Raw genomic sequence first — 17526 nt, 5'->3', positions numbered from 1 at the left:
AGCAGAAGTAGGAGCGGTTTCTCCTGGAAAAGAAATCATGGCAGCAAAAAAACCACATACTGGAACATTGTTTTTTTTTGCATTCAATACAACTTGCATTGCTCCGGTTTAGGCTTTGAGAGAACGTCTCGCTGCTGTTGCGTTCCCTCCTCCGTTGCGAAAAAAACATCAGTGATTTGCAACTTTTTGGATGATAAAAAAATAAGCTGATGTACAGTAGATTCAGCACTGGCACCTCATCAGTGTTCTGTCACCGAATCCCCTGCTGTGATGATAGCCGCCCCATCTTTGGGAAGGACAACTCTATTTGATATATTATGTTACAGTCACATAAGCTGTGCCACCGAAATCTTTTCCAAACCTCACTTGTGTGGCATCAGCAGATCGTGTGGCGTGCACTTTCATCACGCACATGATGTGCAAATGTTCACTGCAGCCATCTGTGGCCACTGCAGAAAGCCTGCAGGGCCGTGCACGTGCACTACTTTTTATTCACATGTTGTGAGCGACGGTCACATGGAGATACAGAATCACTGATTATGCATTTCCCGCTTTGTTCTGATAAAAGTTTTGTGAGACAGAACGACAGAATCTACCTGCAGTGAGTGTGTGTGTGTGTGTGCGCGTGCAGCGTCTATATATGCGTGTGTTTCTGCGAGTGATTAATGGACGTAGCTGGTTGGCGTCAGCGGGCCATGACAGCACGACTGCAAGGAAATCATTTCTCCCCCCCCCCCCCCCCTCTCCATGGACTGCTGATTCAGAGCTCGCAGGAATTTTGCTGATTGCTAAAACCGCATCATGACAGTGTTGTTATAATAACCCCAATCACAGCATCACAGCGGCGGGTAAGGGCAGTCGCAATCGAAAAAGGAAATAATAATAAAAAAAAAAAGAAAAGGCCATAAATGATTTTATCTTCCCTGTTTATGGGGGAGAAGGCCGAGGATGTGTCTGGAACCGCTTCGAACAACCCTATATGATTCCGTACATCGGCAGCATGCAGCGTGTGAGAACGTCGTATTATAGGTTTGCTTAAAATCAGGACTGGACATTCCGACGAAGGATTATCTCCGCGGCTCAAACTGCTCTGAAACACTTCCAAATGTCAGTATTAATGACCATCTGCATATGGAGGAGAGCGCTTAGCCCGTCGTGAATAATGAAATGTCAACAGTGGAGGGATCTCTTTCGTGTTCTGCTTTGCCATTAAAAACACAAAGACTTTGAAATGTTTGCAGCACCCAGGCGAGAGAGAGAGAGAGAGAGATGAAGGGATGGAGGAAGTGTCCGAGAAGACGGAGAGGAATAAGTGGAAAGAGATTGACGGTCGCTGAGAGGGGAAACCAAAGATTTGCGTTGAGTACGATAATCGTTATACACATGGTGTTTCTCAAATGCGAGGATCCTCGCATTCCTGCAGGAATTGGACGCCATTACCCAATTTCCTCAGCTAACATATTTTCTTTGCTTGTGATGAGTACAACTTTTATACATTTGGGGCAGTTTTGTCTAGTTTTGGCCTGTTTTTTCTCAGTTTAAGGCACATGACAATATGGAAGTGGTAAGATTTGCAAGCTGGTCTTTAAGTATCCTTTTTTTAGTAGCTGATAGCATCGATATTACTAGTCATGGTGCCAAGAAACAGTTACAAAAAGACAGTGACAGCGTTTTTTTTGGGGCTTAAAAATGCCAAAATCTGAAACCACCATCCAGAGTCTACACTGCCAAGATGCAAAAGACTCTGCTCGGATCTGCTCACGTCGCGTACGCGTTTACGGCGCATACATGGGGCGCCAGTTCAGGGAAATAAACAAACATGTCGGATTATTTCCATGCGTCAGACCTTCAAACTGCTCTGGCAATCTCTTATTACCGGCGGTAGCCATGTTTTGGTTTTCGCGGCGCAGAGAAGAGAAGAAGCAAGATGCTACACATGGGTGGTGTTGTGTGACGGTGTATCACAGCACCACCTAGCCGCCTAGCATGCATACCCAGTCGAATTCCACACACTTTTGCGTCATCGTATGCACACAGATTCCCTCCCGAAAACACTCGTCTAAATGCAGAATAATAAGTAAACGCGACGCCACTTTTTGCGTCTTCTGTTCAGACCGTCATCATGTAAACGTAGCCTCAGTGACAAAACATTAAGGAGCGATGTAAGTTCAACACAAAATCAAAACTCTCACGCACCATTTTACTAAAATACAGACTTTTTAAAGGCTACTAATGTTTTATTGTAGAACCTCACTATAGCAGCGTGTGCGCGGGTTATTGTTCTGAAGCCACAGGACGGAGCGATTTCACTGGGTCGGTCTGGTGCTTTGATGGATCCATGGCCAGAGGGAGTCGGTGTCTCATCTCATCATCTGTCCGAAGCACAAAGTTAGTTAGAAGAACACATTTCCTACTTCACTACTTTTCATTGCTGCATTGCACCAAAATCTCCCGGGCTGCTTATACGTCTCGGTGGAGCCGCGGGGGCTGTAATGTTGGAATGACAGATCCCAACTCATGTTTTATCTAATCCCGCAGAGCAAAGGTGAGCAGAAACACCATACATCAACCTGCCACAGTCTGGTTGGGCACAAACCCAGCTTCAAGCCCAGAAACTGCAGATACATGGAGCACGCTAGCATGTTAAGACTAATGTAGAATCTGTTTTATTTTCATGGCAGATTGTTTCAATACTACGGAAGAGAAAGAGGAATAATCTCACATTATACTAACATCTCAAATTGCAAGCCTTGGAAACGCTATAATACGTCACGTGAGGTTTTTCATGGTTGCCATCGTGGAGTTAGACCTCTGTAATTGCCCTGTCAATAAGAGTCTCGCTAAAGTGCTTAGCGGTGTAATGTGAAAGCCCAGAGCTAACTGCTGTTTCACCTGCAGTAGTCTTTGGGTCTGATCACTGCTGGACACAGTGTTGCAGAGAGCCGGCTCAGGACTGATGTGTTGACAGTTTTTTTTGTTTTCTTTTTCTAAGACTCCACAGCAGCGTCACGGTCCAGAGAGCCCCAAGGGGAGTCGGTCACAGTGGATGACACGTATCCTGAGGCTAGAAACTTAAACTGGGGATCTGTAAGCCTTGACAGAACACACAGGGCAAATTTCGAAGAGTGTCCAAAAAAAAACTGAAGGACTAAAGAAAATGCATTCATTGTCTACCACTTAATCCTGCACATGAGGGTTGTGGGGCCCCTGACAATGTGGTGAAAGAAGGGGTACACCCTGGGCAGGTTGCTAGTCCGTCACAGGGCAAATATTAAAATATTCCATCCATCCATCCATCCATCCATCATCTACTGATTTATCCTCCATCGGAGGATTCTGTGCCTATCTCAGCTGACATAGGGCGACAGGTGGGGTAAACCCTGGACAGCAATTCACCTAATCCCCAAATCTGCATGTTTTTGGACTGTGGGAGGAACCCGGAGAACCCGGAGAAAACCCAATCACACACGGGGGAGAACCTGCAAACTCCTTGCAGAAAGGCCCTTGTTCAAACAGGGGCTCGAACCCAGGAAACCGAAGTCTTCTTTGGTCAGCACTCTTGCCTTTGTAGCAAAAAGACCCGGGTTGGAGCCTCGGTTGGAACAAAGGCCTTTCTGCATGTTCTAACCGTGTGTCTGTCTCGGTTTTCTCTGGGTTCTCCGGTTTCCTCCCATAGTCCAAAAACATGCAATATGAGGATTAGGTAAGTTGGACCCTCTAAATTGGCCGTGAATGGTTGTTTCTCTCTCTATGTGTGGCCCTGCAACAGACTGGCAAACTGTCCAGGGTGTTCCCTGCCTATCGCCCTATGTCAGCTGAGATTGGCACATCTCGGATTGGCCTCCTGTGGAGGATAAAGTGGTAGAAGATGGATGGATGTTCGTCTTTTGTAAGTCACTTGAACACATTAGGTTCAGACTTTCTCTGTGTCCGAATAACACAGCCACAAAATACAGTTGGTGTCTAATTACTATATCATGTACAGAGCTCTGGACGTCACGTGACTGTGACCGACACTCCCGCTGGCAGTAAACAATGCGGTTCATCCCATAGATGCGTTCGGTAGACGGCACATAAATCAGGCAGCACGTCAGACAACTTTATCTTCATCATAAAAGTGGAGACGGTGGAATATTTTACCGGGTCAGAGAGACGGCGGAGCGAGCAGAAGAAGATGGAGCGATGGGAACAATGGAGTCGGTCTAACTGACATAGAAGTCTAAAGAGTAACGTTAACAGTAATTATTTACACTTACACTGCCTGAGTTTGCTTCAGAGCAGCGATTCACCTCCGCCGTCTCTCTGGATCTGGTAAAATACTCTCCTGTTACCCTGACTACGACTGTTATGTGCATCCCGGGGCACAACAATTTATCCACCGTCTTCACTTTCGGATGAAAACTGGAAAGCTGTAAAAAAGACAATTCTGCAATTCTGACATATTGACTTCTTCATGTGTCGTCTACTGTATACGTCTCTGAAATAAACCACGTTGTTTCCTACACATAGTATACTCTATATATACATCGGTGATGTATTTGAGACTCGTCTGTCTTGGAATGGAATACTTATTTTTATAAAAACAACAAAGTAAAGGATTAATAAACTTGCGTAACTAACACGTAACGTTACTCGCGAGAACAAAAAAACACTTCATTCAATAACGGTAATAAAGGAATTTGCCGTAGGTTTGTAAATAGGACTCCTTTCAAAGGATTAGTTTATATAGCATTGTCCACAGGGAAAACAGCATAACCCCTCCAAACAAGTACCAGGGCTTTTCTTTCTTAAAAATATATACAACACAATGTTAGCCCATTAGCTTCATGTATCCAGGCTTTATAGCTGCTCTGAGACATTCACTGATGTCTCAATGTGTTCTTGAAATGCAGGTGGGAAATACAAATGTCGGCAGAAATTGCATTTTTGTACGTAATGACCGAAACCATGCAGACCAAAACAGTGTTGTGGAGGAAGGTCATTAAGCTGCTGTGACCCTGTTCTGTAATGACAGCACAACAGAACGTATGACTACACACCAGACCACAGTATTAAAAGGGTTGCTTTATCACCAGCCATGATGAAACCAGCTGTTGTCAAGTTAATAGGACTATACTACTACTACTCATGATGATAGTAATAATAATAATGCATTGCAGTGGGCTACAGGAAACATAACACTGGACAACCTCAGTCTTCTGAGAGCCATAGTAACCATAACATAAAGGTCAGGTGCAATTAAATGATTGACTTCCCCCGTAGAGTAGTAGTAATGAGACTGCAGTTGTTGAGGGATTTCTTGTGATTTCTGAAACCTCAACAGCGTTGAATTGCAGGGTTATTATGTACACCTACACTCTTAGAAATAAGGGTTCCAAATGGTTCCTCTACAAGGGCTGAGGTTCTACCTGGAACCATTTGCTTCTGAAAAACCCTTTCCTAAAGAAATGAGTTTTAAAGGGTTCTTGGTAACACTAATTGTTCCAGTAAGAACCATTTTGATCCAGAGAACCCTTTAAAACCCCTTTCCTGAATAAAGGGTTTTAAAAGGGTTTTGGAGGAACCCTACAAAAGTGGAGACAAAAAGGGTTCTCCTATGAGGACAAGCCGAAGAACCTTATATGGCTCTACTTATCACCTTTTTGTAGACAAAGTTGTGGTGTAGCTTATGTGACTTGACTTGAATAGAATAAATCTGACTTGTGAATTGCATTATATTTTGTGCACAGCTGTTTGTCATTTGTTGATTTTGTTTTCGCACCGGACCAATGGGTTTGAAGATGTCAAAACATATTTGTAACATTGCCTGCCAGAACACACACCAGTCGCCCTTTGTTGTCCCTTTTCATAATTCTCAGTTTTCCCTTGTCTTATTGGTGCACTTACTCTTCGGTGGACTGCAGTGTGTGTCACCTCCTGTGGGCTCACCCAGTTTGGCTCACCCGGTGTTGAAATGTTCTTTTTGCAGTTCTCATCCTCAGTGTGCCAAGAAATACTGCTGTCCGGCATTTGTGACAGTCAGCCTTTAATCAGACTAAATGTGCTCTTCTCTTTCTGCCCCCACAGGCTGATGGTCTCTTCTCCTGAGCTCTGACAGCACTGAGGATCTCTTCCATTTTAGATCAACTGTCTCCATTTCAGCACCGTCTGGCGGCTACCATCCCATGGAATCAGACATCATTACTTAATCATTAGTGTACTGGCATCTAAGCAGCTTTTCAGCACTAGTGAACTGCCTTAAGTGCTTCTCTATCTGAGGATAGAGGACGAGAACACAAGAAAGAAAACACAAAAACAGACGGGCGGCTTACGTCTGTTGCTCCTGGTGGAGTAAACTCTCAATAGAATTGAATTAAAATACTTTAAGTGCCAACTATCCCTGTGCCAAGATGGATGAAATGCACAACAGGACTTCCTTGGCCAAAGGTGCCAAGGACATCGCTAAAGAAGCCAAGAGGCACGCGTCCAAAAATGTAAACAAAGCTGTGGATCGTGCCTCGGATGAATACTCGACGCATCGCAGCTACAACCGTTTCCAGAACGAGGAAGAAGACGACGGCAACTACAATAATTACACCCAGCAGGACGGCCGGTACGCTGACGATGGAGCCAACGATGAGGACGGGGCTTCCAGTGACGCCACGGAGGGCCACGACGATGAAGATGAGATCTACGAGGGGGAATACCAAGGCGTGCCGGCCTACAATGATGGGAAGCCGCAGGACGGACAGGTGGCTCTCGGCCAGCCGGTTTCTGACAGCCTTAAGAGCCGCAAGGAGCTGGAAAATGAGAGACAGGCCGACGAGGAAGAGCTGGCGCAGCAGTACGAGCTGATCATGCAGGAGTGTGGCCACGGGAGATTCCAATGGCAGCTGTACTTTGTGCTCGGGCTGGCACTCATGTCAGACGGCGTGGAGGTGTTTGTAGTGGGCTTTGTCCTGCCCAGTGCTGAGACGGACATGTGTGTCCCCAACTCTGGAGCTGGATGGCTCGGTAAGTATCTGCAATGTATAGAATATACTATAGACCGTTGTGTCTTTCCTGTACCCTAAAAGCTTTAGATATGTAAATAGTGTTGAACTTAAGTTATTTGTTTTATTTTTTAGTTGGATTGCTCATTTAGTGCACATTTGCACATCTGTCCTAAGTTTTAAAGGTTCCATATTATGCAAAATCAACTTTTTAATCATTTAAATCCTTATATTTGGGACTCTGGAGGCCCTATCAGTCGGCAAAATGTATAAAAAAGATGACTCACTCATGTTTTTGTGGTCCTCCTCAGTCTAAGTACAGGAGATAAAACACAGGATGTTGACTTCTGCACTCACTGAGACGTCACAATGCGCTTAATTCCTGGAATGTCTTGCGGCGCGGCATAAAATACGCGAGAGTGCTGGCGAGGGCAACTTTATCCGAAAACTGGAAGTCCGCGAAAAGTTCTATTCTTGGCTCCACAGTGCAGCACAGAGTTCTACACAACATTCCAGCCTCAGAGGATTTATCTGTCCAGTGGATACCTGTTATATATGACGGCAACGTGCCTGCTACAGCCTGCAAATGATCACTTTTCCAAATGCTAACTGCTGTTAGCTCCCAGTAGCCACTGTGGCTGATGTAATTTCCACGCACACATGGGGATAACATGCAAACTCCATGCAGAAAGGCCCTTGTTCCAACTGGGGATCTGACCCTGGTCTTCTTGCTGCAAAGGCAACAGTACTAACCACTACACCAACCACTTTGAGAATGAAAGAGTAATTGAATACTCGGCCACTTTTGTGATTTTACTGCCCTTTAAGTTTAATCTGTAGTTCTACTAGTGCAACAAGTTGTTGCTAATTACCCGTGTTGTTTATAACATGGAGAGAGCAGTGGTGGCGGACACTTTCAGCCGTCATCTCACTGCTTTAGGAGCTGCAATGCGTTGTCATGGCACCAGGTATTTGGATACATGAGTAGGAGGTGTACTAAGCGAGATGGTTCTCTCTCTCTCTCTCCCACACCGGAGAAAAGTTATGTTTGTGAAATTACCGAAATAACCACATATTGGTTTTGACTTCCGACTTCTCGGCTTTCAGAAACGGTTGTAAACTTTTCCGATAGCGCAAACCATCGCGTATTAAGTGCGTTTGTGCAAACGTGTCGTCTTCAATGAGCTCGGTGTTAAAGGGATTTATATGTTGGCTGTTTTCTGACTCCTCTATCAGAGGGAGAAAATAGAAGAGAAATGAGTCATTGTTACCAACTCACTCACACATACACTAAAGGAGGTGTGTATACACTCACATATAGATGTAAACTATACAGTGTATAACTGATGGGAGTTATACTGCACAGTTTCTCAGTGAAGGTCACTGACTCTTTGTGTGGTCAATAAAACTGTCTTGTGGCTGGAGCAAGAGAAAGAGAGAGAATAAACACGGATCTCCCTGCACTTAGTTACAGACCAAGATCATTAAAGTGGTTTATTAGCATAATTTCAACTACTAATGCATGATTCATTACAAGTACAGTCACTGTGCACAGAAATACAACCCGGCTAAGCTAAATGTCATAACGAAATATTTGAGCAGTTCTGTGTGTGTGTGTGGTAGCACATTGCTAGATGGGGTTTGTTTTGGCTGACTCATGCTCTGTCAACAGCTGACTCCAAAATAGATACTGATTAAGTGGGAAAGAGTTTTCCAGCCATATGCAGCCTTGTGAAGAACCTCTTAAAATCAAAGATGATGCTCAACGGTTGAAGTGGATTGGAGGGGTTTTAGGGTCAGTATAGATCGCGAGTGTCTGAGAGGTGTTTGCCTCAAAAAGAGTGATGAAGCACCCGAAATAAGGAGGTAATAATCCTAGGATTTTCTAATAAATAAAACAATATGCCGGCGATGAAAACTCACAGCTCCGTGATAGATAGATTGTGTCCGGTAAACGCAGACGCCGAGAGGACGTTTCATCGTCCAACATCGCCATAATTAAACGCTGACTTGAAAGTAGTGGGACTAAGTCAGCTTTTGGCTTCAAAGGAGAGCGCGATAAAAGCAGGCGTAAGAGTAACGACGTCTGGATCGCGGACAAGAATGACGAGAAAACTGGCGCCGACAATGAGGAGACAGACGCTAACTAATAAAGAGAGGGGAGATAACGAGACATCGGTGAAGGGGATCGAGGCGAACGGGATAGTTTCTGAACTTTTGTGTGAAACGCAAATTACAAAGTCCAATAGGAATAGTATTTGACATGATGCACAAAGAGGAAAGAAACTATTCAAAGGAAGAATTATGGAAGTTAAATGTCCAAATGAAAAGAAGCTATAACCCCTTTTCCTCGCCTCGCCTCGGCACGGCACGGTTCCCTCTGTTAAATAATGAGATGTTAGATATTTCCCTGGTAATTGTTGGAGATTAACCCACTTTTTTCTTTTTTTTTAAAGAAGTCTTTATAAGTGATCTGCAGTTCAGCATCGTTCGGCTTGATTCTTGTGTCGTACGCCACTCTGACCGAACAGTACCTGGCAGTCTGGCGACTTCACGCATACACTCTTAGAAATAAAGGGTTCCAAAAGTGTTGTTCTACAAGGGCTGAGGTTCTACGTGGAACATTTGCTTCTGAAAAACCCTTTCCCCGAAGAAAGGTTCTTGGCAACATTAAAGAACCATTTGATCCAGAGGACCCTTTAAAACCTGAATAAAGGGTTTTAAAAGGGTTCTTGGTAACCTTGGTAAGGGTTAAACAGGTTCTCCTATGAGGACAAGCCGAAGAACCTTATATGGTTCTACTTAGCACTTTTATTACTAAGAGTGTAGTATTGCCTCAGCTCGCTTGGAACCTCGCCAGAGCAGGTACTAAAAAAAAGTACCAGGTACTATCTAATGAAAACGCAAAATAACCGTGCCGTACCGAGTCAAGTCCAGCGGGTGGAAACAGGCCATATATGAGTCCATGAGGGGTTGATCATAATCAACTATGTCTGCTATAAAAATGATGCTCAATCGTTTCATTATGTTGTTGTTTCGGTATAATTTCTGGCTGGATTATGTGTGGAGTAACTGTTATTACCTCAAACGAATGCAGTGTAGCGTTGAGTCGTGTACCGTGGGAGGTGAACGGTGGGTGTGCGGGAAACGTTCACACCCCAAAATAGACTTCACAATTCACGGTTCTTTCAATTGTTGTGGTTTCTGCGACACAATCGCTTCGGTTACGGTCGGTCTTTCTCATTTTTGTACACCTGTTGAGTCGCACTGAAACTTAATTTGCCTAAATTCAATAAAAGACTAGATCTTCCTTTTTGAAAACAAACACGTTTGTGCACATCTGGGTTATTATAAGGATGGCATGGAGATGCAGTGGTTATATTGTATTTGTATACTAGATTTTGTGGTGTGTGATTCCTTCAGGTACCTTTGGCTTCCTATAGGTGGGAAATCATGAATCTTAAGTTAATTGGAGACTCTTAATTAGCCGCAGCTCATTAAAGAGTGACTGGTTGCTTGTCTGTGTATTGGCACTGGGATAGACCTGCCTCTCAATCAGTGTCAGATTGGGATTGGCTCCACTTCCCCCTCTGACCCACAGAAGGAAGAAGGTAACAGATAAAGGATGGGATGGTTTTTTTTTTTTTTTTTGTAGCTGAAAGACTCCAAAAGGAAGGTGGGGGTGGTATTTTAGAGTGGGCGAGAGACACAATAAACATTCAGAACAGGATTTCACACAGTCTCTCATTCGACCACGAACGCTGCTGCTGTTTACTCAAAAAGTGGAGGAAGAAGTGAATAAATTGAAAAAAAAAAATCAATTTCAGTTGCTGTTAGACTGTCTAAAAAAAAGCAAAGAAGCATACTGGCAGGTCCAACAGTCGAAACATGTTGATAAGGACAATTTCATCATCATCATCATCATCATTTATTCAAGAAAATTGCAATAGTAATGATCATCATGAGACTTTTCTCGTTTTCCAGTCATCTTCCATAAAACTGCGATAGTGCTTAAAACTTTAAATATAATTGTTTGCACTTTATGCTGATTAAGGCTTCATTTCACACAACTCTGTGTCAGTCAATAAAACAGGTACCTACTATATAGGTACTCTATATTCAGGCCTCTATAGAGCAAGGCCCTTGTCTAATGTAAATATAGAGGGCTTATTTTAAAGGGGTCATATTATATCCAAGTCAACCTAGTTCCCTGGTGTCCTAATGAACATGTATGTGACATGCTTTGGTCAAAATAAGGACCAAAGCATAAGGATGAAGCACCACAGTAGTTCAATCACACTGCCAAAACAGCCCTGTTCAGAACGCTCCGTTTAGTAGTATCTCTTTAGGTCCGGCTTAAAAAAAAGTAAAACGAAACTTACGGAACAGGAAATGACATCAGCCGCAGAGGCTACTGGGAGCTAACAGAAGTTAGCATTTGGAAAAGTGATCATTTGCAGGCTCTAGCAGGCACATTGCCGTCATATATAACATGTATCCACTGGACAGATAAATCCTCTGAGGTTGGAAGTTTGTGTAGAACTCTGTGCTGCACTGTGGAGCCAAGAATAGAACTTTTCTGGGACTTCCAGTTTTCGGATGCCGTTGCCCTCGCCAGCATTCTCACGTGTTTTACTGACAAAGCGGAGCTCTGCGAGACAACGATTCCAGGAATATAGCACATTGTAGTCTTGAAGTCAACATCGCGTTTCATCTCCTGTACTTAGAATGAGGAGGACCACAAAAACATGAGTGAGTCATCTTTTTTCACACTTTGCTGACTGATGGGACCTCCAGAGTCCCAAATGTAAGGATTTAAATGATTAAAAAGTTGATTTTGCATAATATCGGACCTTTAATTCTAAGGAGACCAAAATTATTTAATTCAAACCAGTTATACATTTATTTAACAAACTATATTTGTTGGTAGTGAATAATGTTACACTCTGGTGCTTTGTCTCCAGAATCCTAGTGGTATATTTACACGTTCATAGGTAATGGAATATAAACATACTGGTTTCATACACTTTGAAAATCATTCTGAGAAATTCCTTACATCGATGGTGTCAACCAATATTTAAAGGCCTCAAGTCTATAGTTTTTTTTACAAGAGTAATTACTTGATTGCATCTGAGGTAAGATAAATAATACTCTCATCAGCAGCTCATTATGAACAATCATTGTGTTTACCGATAATCACTGATTAACTAGCACAGCGATAGGACAACAGAAAAGAAAGAAGATTTATTTGCTATTAAATTATCCATGTCATTAGAGCCTCTCTTGCAAGGTTTTAATGCCAACATTAAAAAACAATATCTTCATCATGCCCACTCTCTTATTAATAAATATTAGCATCGATCAACACGACAAAGAAAGAGACCCAAATCTGTGAAGTTGCTTTACTGTAACTACAATGCTGCAGTTTGATTTTAACTGCAATGACTTTTTAATATTTAACATAATATAAAAGATGAGATCCAGGTATAAGTTGTTGACTTGTTTTTTTTTTTTCGCCTCGTCGTCCGTCGTCCTCTCTGTAACACTCCTGCTGTAATCCCTCTATTACACGCCGTGTGTGTGTCTCACAGCCATGCAGTGAGATCTGAAGATATGGGCCGGAGTTAATCTCTGCAGCATTGTGCTTCTCTGCAGTATAGCCATGGTAGACTGGCTCACGTACCTCCCCACAGCGGTGGAGAGAGTGAGAGCACTTTGCTTTTACACTTCCCGTCAATGCACTCGCTCCCTCACCCCCTTTTCTTCCACCACATACATACAGTATGGCTTTAATTTGTCTGCAGGTGTTTTTCCTGCACCAAACGTAGAATTTAAACCTTTTGTGCACATAGGGGTCAAGACCCGGAGCAGTACATCTGCATTATAGGGTTTTCGACTTAAAGGAGTGTCGTTTGGTAAGGTTTCTTTCTTTTCTTCTGCTGTGTGGCGAAGTTGCTTGACGCGTATACGATCACAAACTCCATCGACAGCCAAAGTAAACCGGCACAATGCAGTGATTAATAGGCTCTGCTGCAGCCTGAGGTGAGTTAATTAAAAAAAACCGAGAGCGACAACAACATTCGCGGACTATCTCTTCACTCGCTGTCCTTCTCGCTTTCTTATTCGCAACAAAGAGCCGCAGCAGGATCCATTCACCTTCCCACTGCTCGGGCAAAGCGGACGCAGTTCACTGTGGCTTTGCCCTCAGACCTGAGCGATTGAGTCGTTGTCGTGCGGAGTGTTGATTCCAGTGGGCGACTTAAAGAAGGAGCAGGATTGTTGTTACTACTATTGTTGAAAATCGCTAAAATAAGATTAACATGAATGACGCAAACTTGAAATAGAGGCTTTGAAGATCCGTCACAAATGGGTCGCAGGAGATATTATTTGTACATGTGCAGAATTTTTTTCCAGCCCTTTATTTGGTTTTATTAAAATAACACACACACATGATGTGGAGTTGTGATTAATTTATCTAATAGATAATATAATAGCTCAAAAGTCTGATTCTTAGCCAGCATCAATTTGCTCTTGTCACTACTTATATTGTCAACTGGGTTGTGTTTGTCATCTTTATAAAGTATGACACTGCACTCTTAGAGATAAAAGTGCTAAGTAGAACCATATAAGGTTCTTTGGATTGTCCTCATAGGAGAACCCTTTTTGGCTCCAGGTAGAAACTTTTTATAAAGGTTCCACCTTAAAATGGTTCACCAAGAACCATGTTAAAACCCTTTATTCAGTAAAGGAGTTTTAAAGGGTTCTCTGGATCAAAATGGTTCTTACTGGAACCATTAGTGTTACCAAGAACCATTGAAAAACACTTTCTTCGGGAAAGGGTTTTTCAATGGTTCTAATATATACATACACATAATATTAATTACTGTGCTTTATTATAAAAAAATATAATAAATTATTATACAAGTATAAAAGAAGATATACAAATTATGGAATTAAAACAAAAATTATAAGTCAAGTAGAAAACCCAGGAATATAAATGCAGAGTAAAGCAAATATGGCATGCAATTATACTGTTCAATAAAAGGCAGTTGTTTTTTTTGTTTGTTTTTTTTAAACACAACTTTATTAAGTTTTATTTAAAGAAAAATATCGATGTCATAAATGTTTTTTTGTTCAATGCAGAATTCCCGAACCATTTCTAAAAGTCTGCCACCATCTGTGGAAAGACGCTGTTAAAAGTTCATTTGCAGTTCTGTTCAGTAGATGAACTTAAATGAGACAAAAGTGTTGTCGTCAGCTCCAGCACTGTGAAAACAAATCAGCAGGTGTTGATGTAATTAATATCCAAAGAAAGGGCTTTGCTTAGCAGTGGTGCCCCCCCCCCCCCTCCTCTGCTCTCACTCCCCTGCTGAATCCCACCTGTCAATCACACACGGCCTCACGGGAATCCCTTCATCTGCTGAAATTCCTGCAGCTCTCACGTAATGTCCTGAATGTTCCCACTGTGGAAATTAGCACTTGTTTCTTGCAGCCTGCTGTCTGTTTGCCTGCGATGTCTGCTCATCCATGCCAGGACGCTGTATGATGTGACAAGGAGAGGAAATAAAGAGAAAAAAAAGCATAAACAGAGCAGGTGTCAAGAGAGAATAACACTGAAAACACAAGAGCTAATTTATGCAGACAACTTTCAAAAAAAAAAGAATCCCCCAAAGGTACAGCAGAGAAAAGCAGCTTCAAGAGTAGCTTCTAAAAACCAAAGATGTCTGCAGGGAGCTTTTGTGAAGGAAAAATGATGAAGAGTAAAGTTAAGATGCGCTCACAGCAACTTAACAGGGACTGACAGCGACGTGGCAACGTAACAGATCTGCCGGAATTCACACAATACTTCAAGGAGTAGGAATTATTCATGTTAGACTGCAGTTTGTATCACACAGAGGCTCCTCCACTCTTCCATGCCTTTTCCTAAGTGTGTCAGGGAACTATATATATACGGCCACCTTCACATACCAGAAATAATGTTTTGTTTTATTTAGTTTGCAGAGTCAGCTTCTGCTTCAAAACACACACACTCTGGTACAAAATGAGGCAGGAAGTACATTCACTGTAAAGTACTCATTCTCGAAGTTTCTCGCTGTTTCAGACCGAAATCTCACCCCCAGACGACAGAACTGTGTTGTGATTGGCCAGCCGAGAGCTTTCTCAACTGTCTTGTGATTGGCCAGGTAATTAGCGCGTCAGCTCTCAGAAGCGTAGCTCCCCCCTCTGGAACGGTGGATGCACTGCAACTCATTATCAAAACATTCTCCGCGTTCCCGTGTTGTGAACTCAATGGTTCCAGGTAGAACCTCAGAACCTCAGCCCTTGTAGAAGGACCCTGATTTCTAAGAGTGAGACGAACCCCGGTGTGTTCTGCGGCCTGTGTATTCTTGTTGCAATGCAATGCTGCAATGCTGGTTTGCCGCTCATGACTATTCCAGTGACGACACAATCAATCAATCACTGGAGGCAATCGCATTTAAGTATTGGCTCAGCTCACTTGGAATCTCGCCAGAGCAAAAAACCCATCAGGTACCAGGCACTATCCCTAATGGAAAAGCAGAAGAAAAAAAAACGTTGAGTCAAATAAAGCCGAGTAGTGCCAGAAGCTTTCATACACTCTTAGAAATAAGGGTTCCAAAAGGGTCCTTCTACAAGGGCTGAGGTTCTACCATGAACCATTTTGCTTCTGAAAACCCTTTCCTTGAAGAAAGGATTTTTCAAGGGCTCTTGGTAACACTAATGGTTCCTGGAGCCAAAAAGGGTTCTCCTATGAAGACAAGCTGAAGAACCTTATATGGTTCTACTTGGCACTTTGATTGCTAGAGTGTATACAGTATACCTGTGTATCACGTAGACTATACCACTGTGTTGTGGTACTACTGGATGAATTACCTTGGACTTTTGGTCAGACATTCATAGTCTATACAGAGGATGAATCCTGATGATGCTCTGTGACATTGTGTCTTTTCGCGTGGAGTGATATCTCAGAAGGCAGTTGACGGATTGTAAAGCACAGTCACTGAATTTGTGCTGCGTCCGCTACACACATTTCGCAACGGCTGTTATTCAGTCGGAGCCTTTAGTAAAGGATGCAAAATGATCTTTATGGCACGTTGGTGGTGGACACCACAGATATTCAGCCTCACAAGGCCAAACTCTGTGCTCCACTGCTTTTAGCGCTCAGCCTCGCTAATTTACATAAAAGCCCTGCAATCTGAAGGGAAGTGGAGGTTATAGCATCTGACCTGCGTTTGAACCTGGCACAAAAGCACAACTCCGGTCTCGTAAAGATTCGCGCTGCGCTCCGTTGCCACATCACCCTCCCCCTTTATTACAGATACAAACCCAGTGTGAGGGGAGCCATAAAACAAACGAGTTGATGTTCCCAGATAGCATCTTCCCCCAGAACATGCACTCCGATTCCTTATTTGCGTGTAGCTACACCAATCAAAAGATGTCATCCGTTTGTGCGCGATGCAGCAGTTTTTGATATTCGGTCTGATATTTTGCAAACAGTAGTGCAGCCTGCTGCCTCTGTAGCAGAGCCTTCTCTGCAGCAGCAGCAGCAGCAGCAGCGGCTGTCACCTGTAATGAATCACTAGCGCTCAGTATTATGTCTGTGCGGCTCGATAAGAGCCTCTACTTTCACTGAATCTGTCCCATCACCTCAAACAGAGCGGGGGGAGAAGAAAAAAAAAGAAAAGGCCTCTTTTCCTCGTCCGACAATCGCATCGTCCCCTCCACGCGCATTAGCATTTTTATTAGCACATAGAGAGGGGTGGGTTATTTTACTGGCCTGACAAACCCCACACCTGTCCACCACCACCACCACCACCCCCTTTTCTTTTATGCTTCATGTTCCTGCAGACAGGAAGAGAAATGACCCCCGACTTCCTGCGGACAAGCAGCAGCGTGAGACGAATGCCCAGGCTTTAAAATCAAGGATGCAAAGTCAATGGCCGCTCTGTTTCCGGCCAACCTATAGTCGCTTTAGCTTGTGTTTCCATGGAGTGGAATGGTTTGGTACATTACGATATGTATTCTTTGCAATTCGGAATAGGTACCACAATAACCAGCTCTTACCATTCCATTTTTGGCACCATTTTCCTTGGGGGTAAAATGGTACAGTAAAGTCCCAAAACTTCCCTATGCAGTCTATTCTAATACAAAGCTTGATACAAACAAAAGAGCTGCTGGATGGCCTCCTTTGTTGTCTGTTGTGTCACCTTTAATGTTGTCATTTGCCATTCACACCGGTACGGCGTCACTGTACGGCGTACCGCGTACCTGTGTCTTATATTGGCAATTAGATGACGAGATGACAACTGATTATTTGTTGACATTACTAAAATAGAGTCACCAATGGACAATCAAAGTGAAGTGATAAATGAAACACAAACGCATACGCTAGTCAGACCTTTTACACATCAATTTGTATCACGTAATATGGCACATAAATGTGTGCTATCAGATATTGATCTTGTCTGCCTCCCTCGACCCGTGGAGTTATTCTAAACTCCAGACGTATTGACTTTTATAATCAGAGGAAGGAAAT

The 17526-nt window shown here is 43.1% G+C and overlaps 1 protein-coding gene across 1 annotated transcript in view; it reads left to right on the top strand.

The window, feature by feature from the left end:
• Positions 1-6389: 6389 nt before the first annotated feature.
• Positions 6390-17526, top strand: part of LOC310925688 (synaptic vesicle glycoprotein 2C-like) — a gene marked incomplete at both ends in the record, with an annotated part of 30961 nt that continues 19824 nt past the window's right edge. Inside the window, one exon of the mRNA XM_083887694.1 lies at positions 6390-6997. Coding sequence (XP_083743820.1) covers positions 6390-6997 — 608 coding nt within the window. The remainder of the gene's footprint in view (positions 6998-17526) is intronic.

Source organism: Microchirus variegatus (genome assembly GCF_963457635.1).
Source record: "Microchirus variegatus genome assembly, chromosome: 1".
NCBI lineage: Eukaryota > Metazoa > Chordata > Actinopteri > Pleuronectiformes > Soleidae > Microchirus > Microchirus variegatus.
The sequence above is the reverse complement of the archived record's forward strand: the minus strand, read 5'-3'. Positions and strand labels throughout refer to the sequence as shown.